The following is an 18,259-nucleotide window of genomic DNA, read 5'->3' as shown; positions in this document are numbered from 1 at the left end:
CTATCATCTAACGTCAGTTGTATGAGTCTATGGTGCCCTGTGTGTGTCTCCAATGATGTTGTGAGCTCCACCAGGTGATCGCACTACCTGATAACATCACTGCCATCCACTGCCATTGGCTTCCTCCCCTGGCTGGCTCGCCATTATGTAACATTTTTTAAGTGGTTGCTTTTAATTAATTGTCAATAAAATATTAAAGGTTCAATAATATTTATAATCCACATTTTTATGGAATATTACATTTTATTGAGTACCTTTATATTTTATTGATTAATTATTTAAAGTAACCATTTACAAAACATTACACTAATAACAAGCTACTGCTAACATTAGCATGGTCCACTGCTAAATCTAGCCTGAGCTACAGCTAATGTCTTTGTTGGATTAGAGAGAAACAATAGAAGAATGTTGGAGCACCACTTACGTTCCCGGATGTCCTGGAAGATATCCAGACTGTGAGAGTGCAAGATAGAAAAAAGCAGTATATGGAATATTACTTATTTGTAGTAATTTTGGGACATCTGTTATTCTCTGATGGGCTAACAGCAACACAACTCTACCACTGACTCAGTTAACCTCCTTATTGATATTTCCTGGCACAGTGGCCTTTATTATGGGGCTCTTAATTGGCAACTTTTCAGAGCTCCTAGTCCATTGTGAGCTCCAACGTTTCAAATGCAATATAGTGGCTCAAAGAACAGTTCCCAACTGTAAATCAGAAAGCTTTTTAGGACATCTTTAATCATTCGTACTTGTTTTTCACCATGGTGAAAAGCTGCAGGCCGTGGTCTGAGTTGGAAGTTTGTTTTTTCCTACTTCTCTCTTTCTTTGTCCGGAGAAATGAAAGTGTTCCTCTTTATTTAGGGTTTTATTTGTCAGCAGAGGAGGACATTCCCTCTTGGAGCACCACAGGATTTCTACACACTTTTGGCAGTTTTAACCGGATTCCACGAGAGTTGTGAAAGTCCTGGCGAGCCAGACACACGTTTCTGAGGAAAAAAGAGAAAAAATGTGTCAGCATGTGGCTGTTTGGAGATGATTAGTTGATTTTTCAAAGGCTATCTTAAAATAACCTTTTGCACAGTCTGAAACTAGTCTTTCCTTCTGACTCCCACTGGCATTCATCTTCTTGAGGCTGTGAGCCAGCGTGCTTGGGAGTGAGATGTTTCACTCACTTCCTGTTTTAGAACATGCACATCTAGCCTACATAGGTCTATCTTCTCTAGCTTCTAACAGAACAAATGATGTCAGCAGGGTTTTACAGGCGCCTGGAATCCTTAAATCATTGCTCTGAGCACATGACCTGTTTCTGTGTCCAAGGCTGAAAAATCTTGAAACCTGACCTTGCAGGTCCTTCTGGGTGTCAGTGTGTTTCAGCCCGTTGTTTAATAATCATAGACTCAGTCTGTTCTGGCTTCTGATCGGCAGGTAGGTGCTTTCGCTCTGAGCGAAGAACCTGCGAACCGGTTCTCTGATCTGTGTTAATGACCCGAGTCAACAACTGTCTGACTTACCGAGAGCGAGAAAACAGCTTCATTAAAATCTTTTGAGCACTTGAGCAGGTTAGGAGTTTATCCTGAAGCGAGGACTAACTAGATTTAAAGTTACAAAAACGCATTTGGCAGCCGCTGACCATGCAAGGTGTTCCACTTAAAAATGATCTGTAATTTGCATTCCTAGAACACCATACCCACGGTGAAGCATGGGGGTGGAAGCGTCATGCTTTACGGCTACTAAGGGACCCGGACGGCTGATCTGTATGAAGGAAATGATGAATGGAGCCATGTATGGTGAGATCTTTTTCCAGACACATTAGCCGTTCCGGATCAGCATGGAGGTCCAGCAGGAGTTTGGGTCCAAACTAGAACTGATGTGTTTTCAAAGTGTTCATTTACTCTTTTTCACTGAGGGAAAGGATGACAGACATGTTGGGGGGGGGGGGGGGGGGGGGTGTAAAGCAAAACCAACATAAACACCAAAACACCACCAGACCCAGGCACAGAACTGCAACATGATGGCAACCACAAACAAACACATTACAAGAATCCGAAGACCAGAACCAGAACTTTTCTTCCTTTCAACATATTTTCTGATTCATCAAAGAAACTCAACCTCCTGCAGCTTGTTCTTCCACACAGAGATCAGAGTTCTCATAGCTGACTTTATATTCACCTAAATATCCTGTAATGTTTATGTTATAGAAGCCAGGAGGCTGCTGATCAAATCTGACACCACGATCACCTTCTCTCCTGCTGCCATGTCCCAGCTCAGACAGGCCTTTGGTTCACGTTCTCGTCTCTACAGCTAAAATGCGGCCCACTCTGCCAACATCCGGCAGTAAATCTACTTTAATGTTCAACTCCTCACGCTCACCCCGCTGAGCTCTGCCACATGATCTCTGCGTTTGAGGGCAGCGGGACGGGACGGCCCTGTTGGTGCCGCCGGAAGTCCTGTCTCCATGGCTTGTCTGTGGAGGAAGAATCACGTCTAGTTTCATTTCTGGAGGTTGGATGAGAGCTGACAGCAGGAGATGTCTGTTTTTTAAGTTTTATAACCTAACCAATATCATGCCTACACCTATTTTGTAACTCGATGCTCTGCAGAGCTGAGCCACTACACATGTACACAGAGTCTCCCGTCTTGTTTACAACCTGTAACTTGTTGTTTTCTGCAGCTCTGCAGTCGCATCACTGCTGACTCATCATGTGGGAAAGGGAATTTGAGTAATTTCCATGGAGCTGGAGGCCGTGGGATCATTCAAATGGAGGGAAGTATTTTATCCCTCATGGGAACTCATTTAAAGTTCAATCTTACAGAACAAAAAAAGAATGAATAAAGTCTGATAATTCCTCAAAGGAATGCAAATCAGCCGCAGTCTTACATGTTACAGGATTTCAGCTGATGTGGAGGAAGGATGGAGCCATACTTGTTCTGCTGAAAATAGCTCACACACCCGGCTCCGTACTACTTATGCTTTGAAAATCATCCACATATTTAGAATTCCTCAGAGTGAACCAGGCCTGATCTAATTTCACACCCCGAGAAGAGCTAGCGTGGGTTTTTATGTTTTATGTTTATAAACAGAATGGTTCCTAAAACACGTGAAATGTTACATGTTCCCCATCAGGTAGCGTGTAGACTGTTGTTGTGACAAAGCTTCTAGTAAAAGCCTCTATCCTCAAACCGTCTTTCAGTTTGAGCCAACGGTTATGTGAAACCATGTTGTTGTTGTTGTTTACCTGAACCCACAGAGTGACTCGCTACTGGAGTCATCAGCAACTGTCTCTGGGGCAGCAGCACAGTTCCTGTGGGAATATCAGGATATTCCTGATGAATTCATGGTGTGATGTGGAATAAACGGAGATGTATGAATGAATGTTCCCATGACTCGCTGGGATACGGTAGACACGGGAGTTTTAATCCACTTTGTGACCTTTGTCAGAACATGAATCCAGTCCGAATTAAAATATTTCTTCCTCCATCTGCACTTTGAAAAGTCAGACGAATAATTTGTTTTATTACTAATAGACACATTCTTATTAATTCTGCATTTATTTGGTGTTTGGAAGTAATTCTTGAAACAGAAAGCACATAATTAATTTTATTGCTAAATCATCAGCTTCACAGCCCTGACCTTTTCTGTGACACATAAAATTTTTTAGATGTTTATAAAAAATAAAATAAAACGTTTCACAACCTTTCTAACCTCTCTTTGTGCTCTAAAAACTCCAAAAAAAAAAAACATTTTAAAGGTTTTAACCCTTTAGAATTAGAAAACAGATTAGATTAAATGCATCAAAATGTAGGAAACATTTAAATAAAACAAAGTTACATCATTTTAATGGATAGAATGTCACTTGGGGTTTTCAAACTTGAATATTTGATTCGAGAAGCAATTTAGCAGATGTTTGAAACAAGTTGTGACGCCAGCGTCACTTCGGTTCCTTAAGGGTTTAGGGGATAAGTCCAGGTTTGTGAACCAGTGCTCATCTCCTTCACACGTCAGCGAGCTGAAACAGGGACAGTCTGGTTTAGCTGTGCCTCAGGAAAGGAAGCAGAACGTTTGCTCTCTTTTCAAAACAGTTTTGACAGCTTTTCCTCAGATTAAAACACGAGAGTTAGTTTATGTGCAGAATCCCACAGAATATAAATGCTGTCAGCACATCCACTAAAGCTGTTCTTTCACACGAGTGAAGCCCGTGTGGGCCGATTTTATTCTGTCAGCACAACTCAGGAGGAGAAAACAGTTAGGATGCCTCCCAAAACACACACACACACACACGCACACACATACACACACACATGTGCACACATGCGCATACGCACGCACGCACACACACACACACACACGCACGCACACACACACACACACACACACACACACACACACACACACACACACACACACACACACACACACACACAAACACATGTGCACACATGCACACGCGCGCACACACTCACACGCACACACACACACACACACACATACACACACACACACACAAACACACACACACAGACAAATGTGCACACATGCGCACACACACACACACACACAGACACACGCGCACACACACACACACACACACACACACACACACACACACACACAAACATACATAAACACACGCACAGGCAAATGCTCACACGCACACACGCATGTATACATGCACGCACGCACACACACACACACACACAACATTTGATACCAGATCTTAATATAAACACAAATGTATTAATGACATAAAAACAATGACGCTAAATTATTAATGTGAATTAGAAGAGTTTTATTATATTGCCATATGTGTGAGAATCACAACATTAGGAAAACACACACACACACACACACACACACACACACACACACACACACACACACACACACACACACACACACACACACACACACACACACACACACACACATCCACACAGGTACAGGTATCAGGTACATTCTGAAAAATAGACAAAAATGACAACCAGATTATATTAAAACCTTCCTCCAAGACCCTCAGTGTCTACTTCTCTTCAGATGAACAGGACTAATAATCTCCCTAACCCAGTGTCCCGATGCTTGTGGATGATAATCTTTTAACTTGGATAACATGAGGCTATTAGCCAACAAAGATATAAACAGTCATGTTTGTCTTTTATCCAAAGAAGCATCCTCAGACCACTCCAACCAAAGCGGTCAGTAAGACACACAGAAGTTCCACAAATCTTGGAGAGCACATCGAAAATAGATCACCAATATCCTTGTCGTGTCAGGCAAGTCCCGAGCATGGAACGACGGCGTAGGGTTTAATACTGCTGCTTTTCAGCTGGATATACTACCTTTACTTATGACCAATAAGATGTGAACTTCTAGATAAATGTAGAATATCAACCTGCTCGGTCTTTGGAATCAGAAGATTCTAGGATTCGTTGCTTTTTCAGGGATCAAACACACTTCTTATCAATTCAGACAGTCAGGTTTATAAAAGTAAGAATTTATTTTCTAAACAATTAAAAACATGACAAGTGAACTAAGACTACTGTGATGGATGGATCTAAGTGGATGGGATGTGGTGTGTGGTGACTGAATGGTGTGTGTTTATCAGAACCTCGTATCTAGAAGATCTGAGTTCTGGGCGTGGAAAGAATTTGGTTTGCATTAAACTGTGAAGTTGGTTCTTATCAAAACAGCATCAGACGCAATCATGTGTGTCTGCCTCACCCTTTTTGGAGACCCTCTTCGCGGATCCGGAGGTCAGGGAGGTCGGATGACCTCTGGGCAATAAAATAAAACAATAATCTGTGCATCAAAGGACGTCTTTGTTCAATCAATACAGATGTGATCTGAAACAAACTTTAACATTTTTAAACTACAACTGACATCTGTTTGATGGAGCACACAATCCCAAAGATCTGTCACCACGGCAAAATGTCTTAATGATTCAAAACTAATGCCTTCTGAATGCTTTCACTTAGACAAGATAAGTAAATGTCACAGAGTCAGAACTGGTACACAGTGATGGCATTGGGCACATTCTACTGGGACCCCGACTCTAGCAGCTGGCATTCCTCAGGGCAGGGGCTTACCGCGGGGTGGAGCTGCATGTCAAGCTTGGTTGCAGCAAATTCATGACTGAAGTTTGATGACATTCTTTTTTTGCAGTTCCAGTTAAATTCAGTGTACCCTAGAGCAGCTGCGGCTTCGATGTAGCTCATCACCACCAGTGTGTGAATGTGTTTGTGAATGATTGTTTAGTAAAGTGCTTGCGCCTGGTTCACAACAGCTGTGAAGCACCGCCAAGCGGATTGCTCACGAAGTTTGCACACTGCCCGCTGCTCCTCTGTTCACATCAGGCAAGAATTTTCGATGAGCGCGACCGCTCACCCCCCCACCCCACCCCTCTGCCCTTGCTGTGTGTGTGTGTGTGTGTGTGTGTGTGTGTGTGTGTGTGTGTGTGTGTGTGTGTAACCAGTTTTCCCTGCTTGTTGATATCAGAAATTGCGCTGATCCTGCTGCTATTTCGTAGACCAGTTACTTTCTACATGGTTAAGTGGACAACCTAGTGTTTGTGGTGGTGTACAGTGCTATTGTACCTTTGAATTAAATGTTTTTGTTTATATTCACATTTATTAAATTCATCTTTTTCTGTAAACACTGGATTTAAGATGACTGAAACGCTATGTTTCTCCACAGGAGTGTGTGTGTTAGATACACAAAAATGATCACTTATCAATCGCAGTGTTTTATTTTGAAAAATCCCTTTATATTATTACATTTACTGGCCTGCTTCTTCTGTTTTGGTTTGACTTCCTCACAGAATTGACGCGGCTCATGAAAAAAATAGAGCACACGCCAAAATGATTGCCGCAAAGCGCGAGCCTTCGTTGCGTTTTGCGGCTGATGTGATCCCAGGGTAGAGTCCCTGTACTTGAGAAAGCATGATACAAGTACAGGTCGTTAACCATGAGAGAGTCCATCCTCTCGCAGGGCTGGGTTCCACAGCCCAGGTTCTACGGAAACAGCTTTAGCCTTTTTGGTGTTGCTTAAGCCCACATGGGTGTCAGTCTCAAGGATGGGACAGCCCACTTCCCAGATTACATGACTCTGTGTGTGTGTGTGTGTGTGTGTGTGTGTGCGCGCGGGCGTGTGTGTGTGTGCTTGCGTGCTCTATCTTCTCCATCCCCAGTGAGTCGTGGAGGATGGCTGCTTATACTGAGCCAGGATCCTCTAGAGGTTTCTTCCTGTTAAAAGGGAGTTTTCCTCTCCACTGTCGCTGCATGCTTGCTTAGTATGAGGATTACTGACATAAGTCAGTGACTCAATGCAATCTGTTGGGTTTTCTTACGTGGAAACCTTTAACTAATTGGCATAATGGACTGAACTCAGTTGGAATGTTGACTTTATGAAGCGCCTTGAGATGACAGTTCTTGTCATGAACTGGCACAGTAGAGAAGAAAGAAGGAAAGCTGGCGATGAGCCCAGGTAGAATTGGTGTCCTGTTTGCTGGACTGGGCCTGCTCAAAGACCAGGAGCTGAAACTTGATCAACAAGTGGTTGTTAAAGAGTGCCCCTCACAGGCCTCGCAGCAGAAGGGTGCCGTGGTCTCCCGGATTTAGAAGACATACTCGGTTGTTCGTGTGAGGCTCTGCTGAGGAATCATCTGTCCACTTCTGTAATCTCTGAGAAGCCCCTTACGGGAGCTGTTGGTCACAGAGCAAGAGGCGGGGCTAAATCTGAACATATTTACACACAAACTCACACCTAGGGTCCATTTGGAGTTATTGATTACCCCAATCAGTGTAGTTTTGATTAGTGGGAACAAACTGGTTTCACTGGATTAACACACAAGGAGACCTTCCAAACTCTAGTTGGTGAATTGGACCCAGGACCATCTTGCTGTGACACAAGCAGCTGCACCAATACAAAGTTGTCTGGTTCCCAAAGCTGGCCCTTTCCCACTATTGGCCCTGTTCCAGTCTTCTCCTCCACCCCCTGATCTGCCAGCCAGGACGTGTTGTCGATCACGCACAAGGCCTGCAGCTGATGAAATGTTTGGAATACTTGAATCAAATAGAATATAGCGGGATGAAGAGAGGCCCGCTGGACACTCCCTCTGGACAGTTGGAACATGGAGCCACAGGGGGCCACTGGGGTAAATACCTCTGTCCCTGATTTCATCTCCTCCCTGGGCCCTTTGCCAGTGATTCACCTGCTCAACAAATTTCCAGAAGGATCTTTGCCAACATGAGAGACAAAAGGGATGTTTCCCTTCATACACTGATGCTGAAGTACTGACTGAGAGTGTGCTGCAGGTAGAGCAGGATTTACCTTCACAGCATGGAGAACACAGAAACCACTGACTGGAGGACCAGATCTGGGGTGGCAGCTGGGATATGAGACATGGCTGAATGCTTAATCAGCTTTCCTGTATTCAAGGATAATATTTTACAATCCAGATGCTGTGTGGCTCCATTGTCTGTTAACAGACGTATTTCCTGACACAACAGCAAACAAACGGGGCATCCTTCCAAAATATCTTCATATTAAAAGAGACGGATGGACTCCTTTTGCGTTGTTCCCTGCAGTTTTCTACCTGTCATCTGTTATCTGATAGGACAGACATCAGAGTTAGAGCGAGCTTTGTCTCACGTTCATAAATGCTCTTTGTCTGGATTTGTTTGGGCCCTGCAGTCTATTGGCTCATTCATGTGCCAGAAGCAGTGGGTGGCTTGTGAAGGATTAGTCTGTGCCTCTGCTACAAAATACTGATGTGAGGTCCTGACACAGCAACTCTGCCCTGATTATTTCCTAAGGACTTCTTTGTATTTCACACAATGGCCGTCTTTGGTGTCTGCCTTGGTCGCTGGCCCAGACATCAGTCAGGAAAGCCCCATCTGCAAGGAGCATCGCTGCGTGCTTCTGAGACACCCTCAGCCTAAAAACACCAAAAACACATTTCTTTTTTGTGTTAGAACGTGTTTTACTCATGGGACGTCACACGGTTCAGGGAAGTGTTGCTGCTCCGATGTCCTGCTCAGCTAGAAAATCCTCCTGGCTGACTGCCCCAGGAAATAACTCCAAAGATCCTAACTGAAGTCCTCTGCCTTTGCTCTGCACAACACATGAGCTGTCCCATTCCCATTTCCGCTTACACATACTTCATTGTGTTCTCTGCCGGCTCTGCAGGATCAGGGTCCCAAAAGCCAAACTCTGCACATGCGCCCTAAACAAGTCTCTGCCAACGACGCCTTTTGGATGGATTTTTGGAAAACGGGCTGAGGTTTGACTAAATTAAACAGACATCATCTAAGTCTTCCTCCTGATCATTTTACTGGATAAGACATTAGCCCGCTGCAGAACAAAGGCTGCTCCTTTGATGCTAGCCTCCTCTGGGGTGAAGTCCTTCATTTCCTGTTTACAGTTTGACTCAGATGGGTCTTTAGCTCCAAACTGACCCACTCTAAATGTTTCTGTTGCGATTCCACACAGCAAATTAAATCAACCTCATTCTCTCAGATTCACTGAGATCAGCTGGTTTACATACTTGTGTGTTGTATAGCATACAGGAAGTAACGAGAATAAATATTTGAATTCTGCTCATCCCTCTTGAGTGTAGAACGGCTCACACAGCACATTCACCAACATGTCTGCCAGTTCTGTGTTCACGCACGCGGCCTCTTTTTGATTTGACACCTTTCCCTGCACACAGTGGCAAGGATTATCAAGAAAACGTGTTTGCTGTTCATGTCATACTAAAACAGATCTCCAAACCTCGGTTCACTTCCTTCCTTCCATTCTTCTTCTTCCTCTAAGCCCCACTAAACACCAGGAAGGCCGTCTCTCTCTCTCTTCTTTCAAATCACTGCTAAAAACCCACTTCTTCAAATTGGCCTTCCCCTAATACGAACCCAGTTTTGTTCATTATTTAACATTTTGTTTCATGATGTGTTCATTGCCTTTTCGTGAAGTGTCTGAGAGACCTAAAAAGCACTATATACGTTTGATGTATTATTATTGTTATTATAAACCCATGTGTGTTCTCCTACAACTACGGCAAGCCTCGGGGACAACAGACATCAGCGACTAAAGTATTCTGGGTTTTAGGACTCGAAGGTCTGGTGTGTTGCTATGACACACACAGTGTGCGCCTGGCTCAATAGTGAAAGAGGAGAGAGGGGAACAAAAGGAGACTTGTCTCTTCTGTATTGGAGCAAACTGATTGGTGTAGCGTTAAACCTTCAGAGTTTTGTTTGAGCCTGCTGTAGCGTTAGCAGGGGTATGCTGCCTGTTTTAGATGTTCTCCTGCTTCCACGCTGCATATTTGATTGAAACGAGTCATTAGCAGCTCCTGCAGAACACGAGGAACAGGGGCGCCTCCAGAAAAATTTGACAGGGGTGGCCAGATGGGGCCAAAGAAATTTTTGGTGTGGCACACCAAATTGGTCCTTGTGGTTACTGTGGGAGAATTTAGCCTGTGGCGATGTGTAGCATTGCTCCTTTATTCGTTTTATTTTAGAAAACAGTACGTTTCCAAAACATTAAACTTACATTTTACAAACACAAACATTTCAGAAAAATACATTTAGTTATATAAAATGTTGTTTCAAATGTAATTTTAAAATGTATTATTTTTCAGTTTATTTAACCCGTTGCTGTGTTCACAAAAAACTATGAAGAAAAACTTTTTTTAAATGGTGAGCAGCAGAAACATATGTATTTTTTTTATTCTCATTATTTCTTTACTCGTTAATTGTATTATTTTTATTTTGATTTACAATTATGTCTTCAATAAATACGATTAATTTACGGTTTGAGTGAACATTAATATGATTTATTAACACTGCCCTTTGGGGGGGGGGCAGCAATTTTCTATGGGTGGCCATGGCCACCCCTGGCCACCCCTTGGGGGAGCCATCGATGAGGAATTGGATTGGATAGGGAAATAACTCAGCAGTTAGAATCAGGTGTGAATGAGCAGCAACATGCGGATACAATGTCCCTCCATTAGCGCTACAATGTTAGCATGCGTGGTGTGAGGTTAGGGTTATGATGTTCAGTTCCTTCCAGAAGAGGAGGTGGAGCTATAATCTTCTCCTACTCTCCTTGATGATGGCATGCTACAAACCACAGCTTTAGCATTTAGCTAGGTGGTTGGCTGTTGTTTTTTATCATCCACCACCAAGAAGATAGAGATTCCTGTTCTTACGTGTCTGTGGGTTCATTTTCCAGCTACTGTTCTCACAAACCACTGAAAGGTTTATAATGAGTAACCACTGGATGAGCGTCTACAACTCAAACCCACTCAAGATGGCCACCATAGCTAATCAACATTAGCAAATGCTAAATGCTCAATTCTACAGATGTTTAGCTAGTATCAGATCTAAACCTGCCAACATGTCATCGGGCTCTCAGAGTTCAGGTCTGGTTCTAAAAGGCTTCTGTTGCTTCCATACCAGCCCGATCAGGGCTGGGGGGCGTCGGGTCCCGCACAGGTTGGGTTTCTTCACGCACGCTTCTCATGAACATGGAAATCTCTGAGCATGTGGGCGAGGCAAAAGATGCAGGAAAAAGTCTGTGGTGTCTCCCTTAAATCAAACAAAGGTGGCCGTGAGCAGTGTTGCTTTTGGAGACTCTGATATTGCATCCAGTGCCCTCCAGACAGACTGCTTCAGTCAGGTGTTAACTCCACAGTATTCAGAATGATAATAAATTATGTATATGGGAAGCCCTCGCTGGCTGATTCTACCCACCAATTGGAGGCCCCCCCTATTGGTTGGTGTGATATTGACCCAGCCAATCAGTCGGCAGCGGGTGTGTTGGGACATTTTAGCCTGAAGTGGACCACCTTGGGAACGGGGCTGAAAAAAATCACTGGTAGAGCACAGAAAAAACCCAGGCTTTCCAGATGTGAACACTATCTACCATACCTGGGAGGAGTGGATGTGGAAGCAGCCATAGTTTGCTGGAGGACATGCTGGCTCTGGCTCCTGAAATGACTAGATCTAGGATGGGTTGTGGCAGAGCTGAGTAGGCGACCCATGCATCAAAGAGAAGGCCCGTCTTTAGACTTCACTGATGCGGCGTCTTTAATGCTTTGCATGCTGATCACTGAGAGGACACGGTGGTACATGATGTGCACTGCATAAACAGAAGGCCCCACTGATGTGAACTGAGTGACAGCTTTGTGTTGACCCTGAGGTTCTGGGACTTAGGCAGCATAGGTCGTGTGAATTGTCAGCATTCATCAGTGCAGCTCATCAGAATGGGACTTCCCTGCTGCAACAGCATGCAGCCGTTTCTCCACTGGCCATAGTTTGTCTGTGCTCAAAGCCTTAGTTTCATTTCCCAGCTGAATGTAACACACCTCTCAACTACAAAACACTCCCAGCTTGTTTTATAAAGGACAGATTTAAGTCAAAATAAAACCCAATGTACTGACTCAGAGGTACCACGCCCTCTGTTCAACTGTGGCTCTTTTTCTGTCTGCTTCTGCAATCGGAACATTTTGAATCTGCCAAGATGCATCCTTGCCTTCATTATTATTGTTATCATTACCCCAGGCTGCTCAGTGTGTATTTTTAGGATGGCGATCAAGCAGAATGCTGAGATCTTAACCTCAGAACCAAACAGCTCATGAGAACTTTGCTGGCCTAAAGGCAGAAGATCTGACTCACTGACTCTTTAACACAGAAGAGACAAAAAGAGAAGCAGCATCAACCCAAAATGTTCACTGGGTCTGACCCTTGGCACAGCTCGCATCACAGCACTCTCTTATAACAGAAACTTTATTTCATGGCACAAGCACACACGTTTTCTCCCAGCGCTACACTTTCTGGCTAAATTTCTTTTTGACATGACTCAGAAATATGTTTAAAAAATCCTCCGGATATTTAAAAAAGAGCAAATACTGTATGTTTATTTTGCTGACTCACGTCGAAACCAGAAGCGATCTAATGTATGTAAGAGTAAAAGCTTCTGATTCTCTCTTGAGCGTGAACAAGGAAGCAAACAACTAGCTAGACATGGACTGGTCCCAAATGTTCAAATGCTCCTTTGTAACACATGCAGTGGTCATTCAAATGGTATTAATGTGCTGCAAAAGTCATAAAAAACTCATTTTAAACAAGAATAATGCATTGATTTACAGAAATAAAACTGTTGTGTACACAGGTAAAACATTTTTACAATATATTCATTAGAGCCCTAAAAACAAAATCAGTGATGAAAGAGAGTAACGCGAGGCTGGGTCGCTGCAGACAGGATGGAGAGATAGTAGAGCTCCTTTCTCAGAAGCCAGCCTCTAAGTGGTAGGCTGGTGATTGGTCCAGGTGTGGCCCCGCCTCTCACCTGATGACTGCTGGAGATGAACACCAGCTCGCTGAGAGCCTGGACTACACTTGAAGCAAAGCTGTGAGGGTCTGTTTAACATTTCTATGGCCTACTCTAACAGGACATCTATTGCAGGGTACACCAACTCCATGCCTCCAGAGCTACCATCCAACAGGTCTTCCATGGTTCCTGCTCCAGCACACCTAAAGACAATGGTTGGATCACCTCCTCACCTTGTTGAGTTTGATGGAGCCCTGTTGTTGATCACTAATTCCTTTGAAGTTCACTGAGAAACGGTTTTATACTTGTTGTTTGGGGAATTAACACGCAGCCTGAATGTGAAAATAGTCTTTGACCCCAACATTTGCCGCTGACAGACGAGGAGATGCTTGGTTTAGAAAAGCCTCTAAGATCAAAATCACACTGGAAATTTGCATTCATGGATTCGCCCATTTTGGCTCACGACGGGGACGGTTGTTGCTGGAGAGAGCAGAGAACGTCCTGACTAGTAGAAGCTAAACATTAGCATTAGCGACTAAACAACGGGGCAAACTCCTTCAGGCTTGAGTTATTTGTGGAGATAAAACATCAGCGTTGCAAAGCAACTGGAGTCAGTGGTAGAGTCATGTTGCCGTTAGCCAATCAGAGGAGAGATGTCCGAATATCAGGAAACAAGACTCCAAATCCTGCCGTCTGAAGCTGACCTCTCCTCTGGCTCAGTTTCCTGAAATAGGAGTGTGAGAGCTTTCCCCCTTCAGAGACCGACTCAGAAGGCATTCATTGATACTAGAGACCATAGCAAATCTGATGAAAAAACATTGTGAACTTGGTCTTTAAATGTGTTGGAGCTCAGCTCAGACCTGCGGTATGGTCGCCCTCGGACACCGGATCATCCTGTCAGCACCAGCAGGATGGTAATGAGATGGTCCAAATGAAACCTGAAAAATCTTTTTTTTTTTCAGTGTTTTCTTATTTAAATTTTTATGTGAATTTTAATTATCAATGTATTGTCTGCCTGCCAACAGAAATCCGTTAATGTCACAAAAATTATTTTCTTTAAGTTCAACTCAACCTGTGAGATTACTTCAGTTATTCTTGTCCATTTTATGATCAATGTACAATCATATTTCAAAACAAAAGCAAACATGTTCATTACAGCTAATTGAATGGCATGCGTTGGTACTAGAAAGCTGGTTGGCTGCTTAAAGGCTGGCAAATACTGAGAATGCTCTCATTGGGTACCTTACTGGGTGAGAGCTCTGTAGCAAGAGGTAACTGTTCATTCGTCAACAAAGTTCACCTGATAGGTTAGCTGATGGCCATTGTCCCAGGCATACAAAAGCTTTTCCTTGGGATTGTAGTCTATCTGGGTGGTAAACGAGTACTCGTTGGTGAAAGGCAAGCGTGGGATTGCTTCAGTATTTGTGTGGGTGTCATATGCAAAGTTCACTTCACCTTCTTTCTGGTTGTACACATCAACGGCATACAAGACACCACAGATAATGAAGCAGTTTCCATAAGACTTCCTCTTGAGGCTTGTCCTGTAGGTCGTTTCCTTTTTCAAGGACAGGTCGCCAGGATCCAGTTTACTGATCACAATCACCTCTTGCTGGCTGTAGTCGTAGTCCGTGGATGGGTAGATCACCCACAGGCCACTTTCATCTACTGCAAAGTCAATGTCCGAGTGGCCTCTCCACTTCCACGGGGTGGTGTCCTCGTAAACCACGTCATGAAGAAGGGTCCAGGCTGCAACATATCTCATTCTGAGATCGTATTTGATGATGTTCTTGGTGAATGCCCGGTTGTAGTAGAACGCTCCATTGTAAACCACGTGACCGGTTCCAATCCAGTTGTAAGGCAGTTTGTAGAGGTTGCTCCAGCGCCCTAGGATGAACAATGGTACAATTTTAAATAATGCTTTTTTAGAACAACCTACCAGTGATACATCATTTGTATTTCACTCAAAGGAACAACATGACACTTGAGATGTGGTTTGTATGGGTATCATCTCCTCCGACTGAGAACGGTATTGCAGCTTTCTCACGTCGTCTCTCCACTGCTAGGGGGAGTTGCTAATGCTTCCTTCTTTCATTTTCACTCTCTCTCTTTCTTTGCATTTTTTATCACAACTGTCTAATTTAGCTTATTTTAAAGACATTTTAAATCATTTTTTAAAATCTTTTTTAAATTTAAAATATTTTGTTTTTGTGAAGCACCTCATGATTTTTATCTTGAGAGGTGCTATAGAAAAGATTGTTTTATTTCATCCATCCATCTTCTGAACCCGCTTTGTCTGTGTGGGGTTGGGGGGGGGGGGGCTGGTGCCTATCTCCAGGGGTCAATGGGCAAACAGGCGGGGTACACCCTGGACAGAGAGCCAGTCCATTGCAGGGCAACACAGAGACACACAGGACAAACAATCATGCACACACACATAAGCCGGAGTACCCGGAGAGAACCCACACATGCACAGGGAGAACATGCAAACTCCATGCAGAAAGATCCCAGGCCAGGAATCGAACCTAGGACCTTCTTGCTACAAGGCAACAGCTCTAACCACTGCGCAGCCCTCTTTCTTTCTTTCTTTCTTTCTTTCTTTCTTTCTTTCTTTCTTTCTTTCTTTCTTTCTTTCTTTCTTTCTTTCTTGGCATGCTGCCTCCTTAACGTGTTGTTGGTAGGCTGTCCCCACAGGGTAAGAGCTGCACAATCAACACGATGTAAAACAACCAAACACCTCTTTAAAAAGATCTATGGGCACAGCTACTCATTCTAAATGGGCTGTGTGTCCACTCAACTGGTAATGTCCATTTCCAGCACCGAAATACCTGAAACATGCTAAAGAGTAGGGCTGACATTAATAATTTGATTAAACTGACACTAAAAAATGTTTGATTTATATTTTGTAAATCATTGTTTTTTTTAGTCATTCCCGAGTTGTATGATATCTTTCTGGTGTGATTTTGTGGTTAGGTGACTCTACACACACACACACACACACACACACACACACACACACACACACACACACACACACACACACACACACACACACACACACACGCACGCACGCACGCACACACACACACACACACACGCACCTGTTTTGCAGCTCCAACAAGTCATGCAGTTAGCAGAGTAAGCAACAGGGTGAAGTGATGACCACACCCAAAGAAAATGCCAGAAAGTTCCCGAAGAGCAGGAATATTTCCATCTCAAGCTGATGGACAAGACTGCTAACTAGTGTAAGTCTAGTTAGCATAACTCTTTTTAGCCTTGGCCTCCAAAATGCTTTGGAACAGCCCTGGGTGTGGGGCTGAGTTTTGAAGGTGATCTAAAATAGTATCAAATATATTACATGCTTATAAATTATTATTTTATATAGTTATTAGTGGGGATAATTCTACATACTTTATCTTTTCCAAGCAAAAGGGTTTGTTTTCTTGTTTTGATTTGACTCTTATCCAGTCCTTTCTGTCTGTCTCTGAGCTTCCTGCATTTTCTCTCAAAGCTTTAGTAAAAACTGCTGCCTGGCTTCCTACCTTTTCACCTCACGAGTTAAGTTTGAACCAATCAGATCAAAATAATCTACCGACTACAAAAATAGCAGAGTGCGCACTGCGCTAGTGAGGTAAATCACTGGAGCACGGGTTTTGAGCTCCGCTGCAGCACAGCTGATCAGGTACATAAGACAGAAAAAAAGTACCAGAGAGTATGAGCGTACATCATGGTCACATGTTGATATTCTACGTGCTGACGCCAGCCTGGAACAAACACACCGGCCCTAGAGAACGCTGGCCGTTCTGAGGTTCTCCAGAACTCACAGATGGCCAGTCTGCCTCTGCACACCACATAGAAATATCTGAGAATGTGGAAGTATCAGGTCAATGTTGGCCTAATTAAACTTCCAGGTGAGCCGGGCCTAAGTTGAGTTGGAAGTTGGATACTTCAGTAAAGAGGATCTGTTTAAGGCATAGCTAGATCACCATGGTAACAGAGACTTAATTGTGACAAAGGCAGTTTACAGAAGCGGTTGTTTACTATCCTATAAATCTAAACAGACGGTAGCAGAAGCAAAAGGATTTTGCTCGGCATGTCGGTCTAGCCACGCTCCACTGTAGCCTCAGCAGGTCTACAATTGGCCTGAGCAGTCTCGTGACTTGTAAATCACAGCGCTTTGTCGATTTGGTGGGCGGGATTAGCACCAGAGCTGCGACTGATATCTGTAGTGGTGAGTACATCACAGTGTTCGTTGTCCAGTAGCATGTGGGACAGTTTGAAAGACAATAGTAGATCCTGCCCCATGACTGAGATCTGTCTGTGGGTCGTGGCTAGACAATTTATTCGCATGTATAGGATGGCTTGCCAGGCTAGTTCGTTACAATCCCCGGGTAGGAAAAAAAAACAAGATTTAAATGTTGTCATAGTTAGAGTTAGGGTTAGGTCTAAACTCCACCGTCATCCTCTGAACACAGCACCGAGCTTTATCCATGCTGCTCTCGAGTCTGTCAGTTCTGATCCAAACTGAAAATCACCCCGTTTAATCAGAACTCACATGATTTTCAGCTTCACAAACATATGTGGAAATTTAAATCCACTCCGAGTCCCTGGGAGTGGATTTAAAAAAATCAGAAGTACAGACGAAACAGTTAATAAACCCTCAGAGTTTTAGTTTAAACTGGTGATTTTTATCGTTAGCCTGTTAGTGTTCTAATATCAGACTTAATGCATTAGAGCCCTGAACATCAGATTTAAGGAACATTGATTTATGTGATCAGTAAAGTGATTAATGAGACAGAATCAGTTTAAGAGATTTATTCTTTTTGTCTCTCTCTCCTGTAACTTTGTACAATCAGTGAATTTAGAGCAGTAAAAACATTAAATGTGTTTTTATGTGAGACTCAAGCTGAAATCCTGAGTTAGAAAACCTTCTTA

The 18,259-nt window shown here is 43.4% G+C and overlaps 1 protein-coding gene across 1 annotated transcript in view; it reads right to left on the bottom strand.

The window, feature by feature from the left end:
- Nucleotides 1-12,765: 12,765 nt before the first annotated feature.
- olfml2a (olfactomedin-like 2A) overlaps nt 12,766-18,259 on the bottom strand; it is a 55,083-nt gene continuing 49,589 nt past the window's right edge. Inside the window, exon 8 of the mRNA XM_015971819.3 lies at nt 12,766-15,211. Within this exon, the coding sequence (XP_015827305.1) occupies nt 14,607-15,211 (605 nt within the window). The 3' untranslated portion in view covers nt 12,766-14,606. The remainder of the gene's footprint in view (nt 15,212-18,259) is intronic.

This window comes from Nothobranchius furzeri, chromosome 17 (genome assembly GCF_043380555.1).
Source record: "Nothobranchius furzeri strain GRZ-AD chromosome 17, NfurGRZ-RIMD1, whole genome shotgun sequence".
NCBI lineage: Eukaryota > Metazoa > Chordata > Actinopteri > Cyprinodontiformes > Nothobranchiidae > Nothobranchius > Nothobranchius furzeri.
The sequence above is the reverse complement of the archived record's forward strand: the minus strand, read 5'-3'. Positions and strand labels throughout refer to the sequence as shown.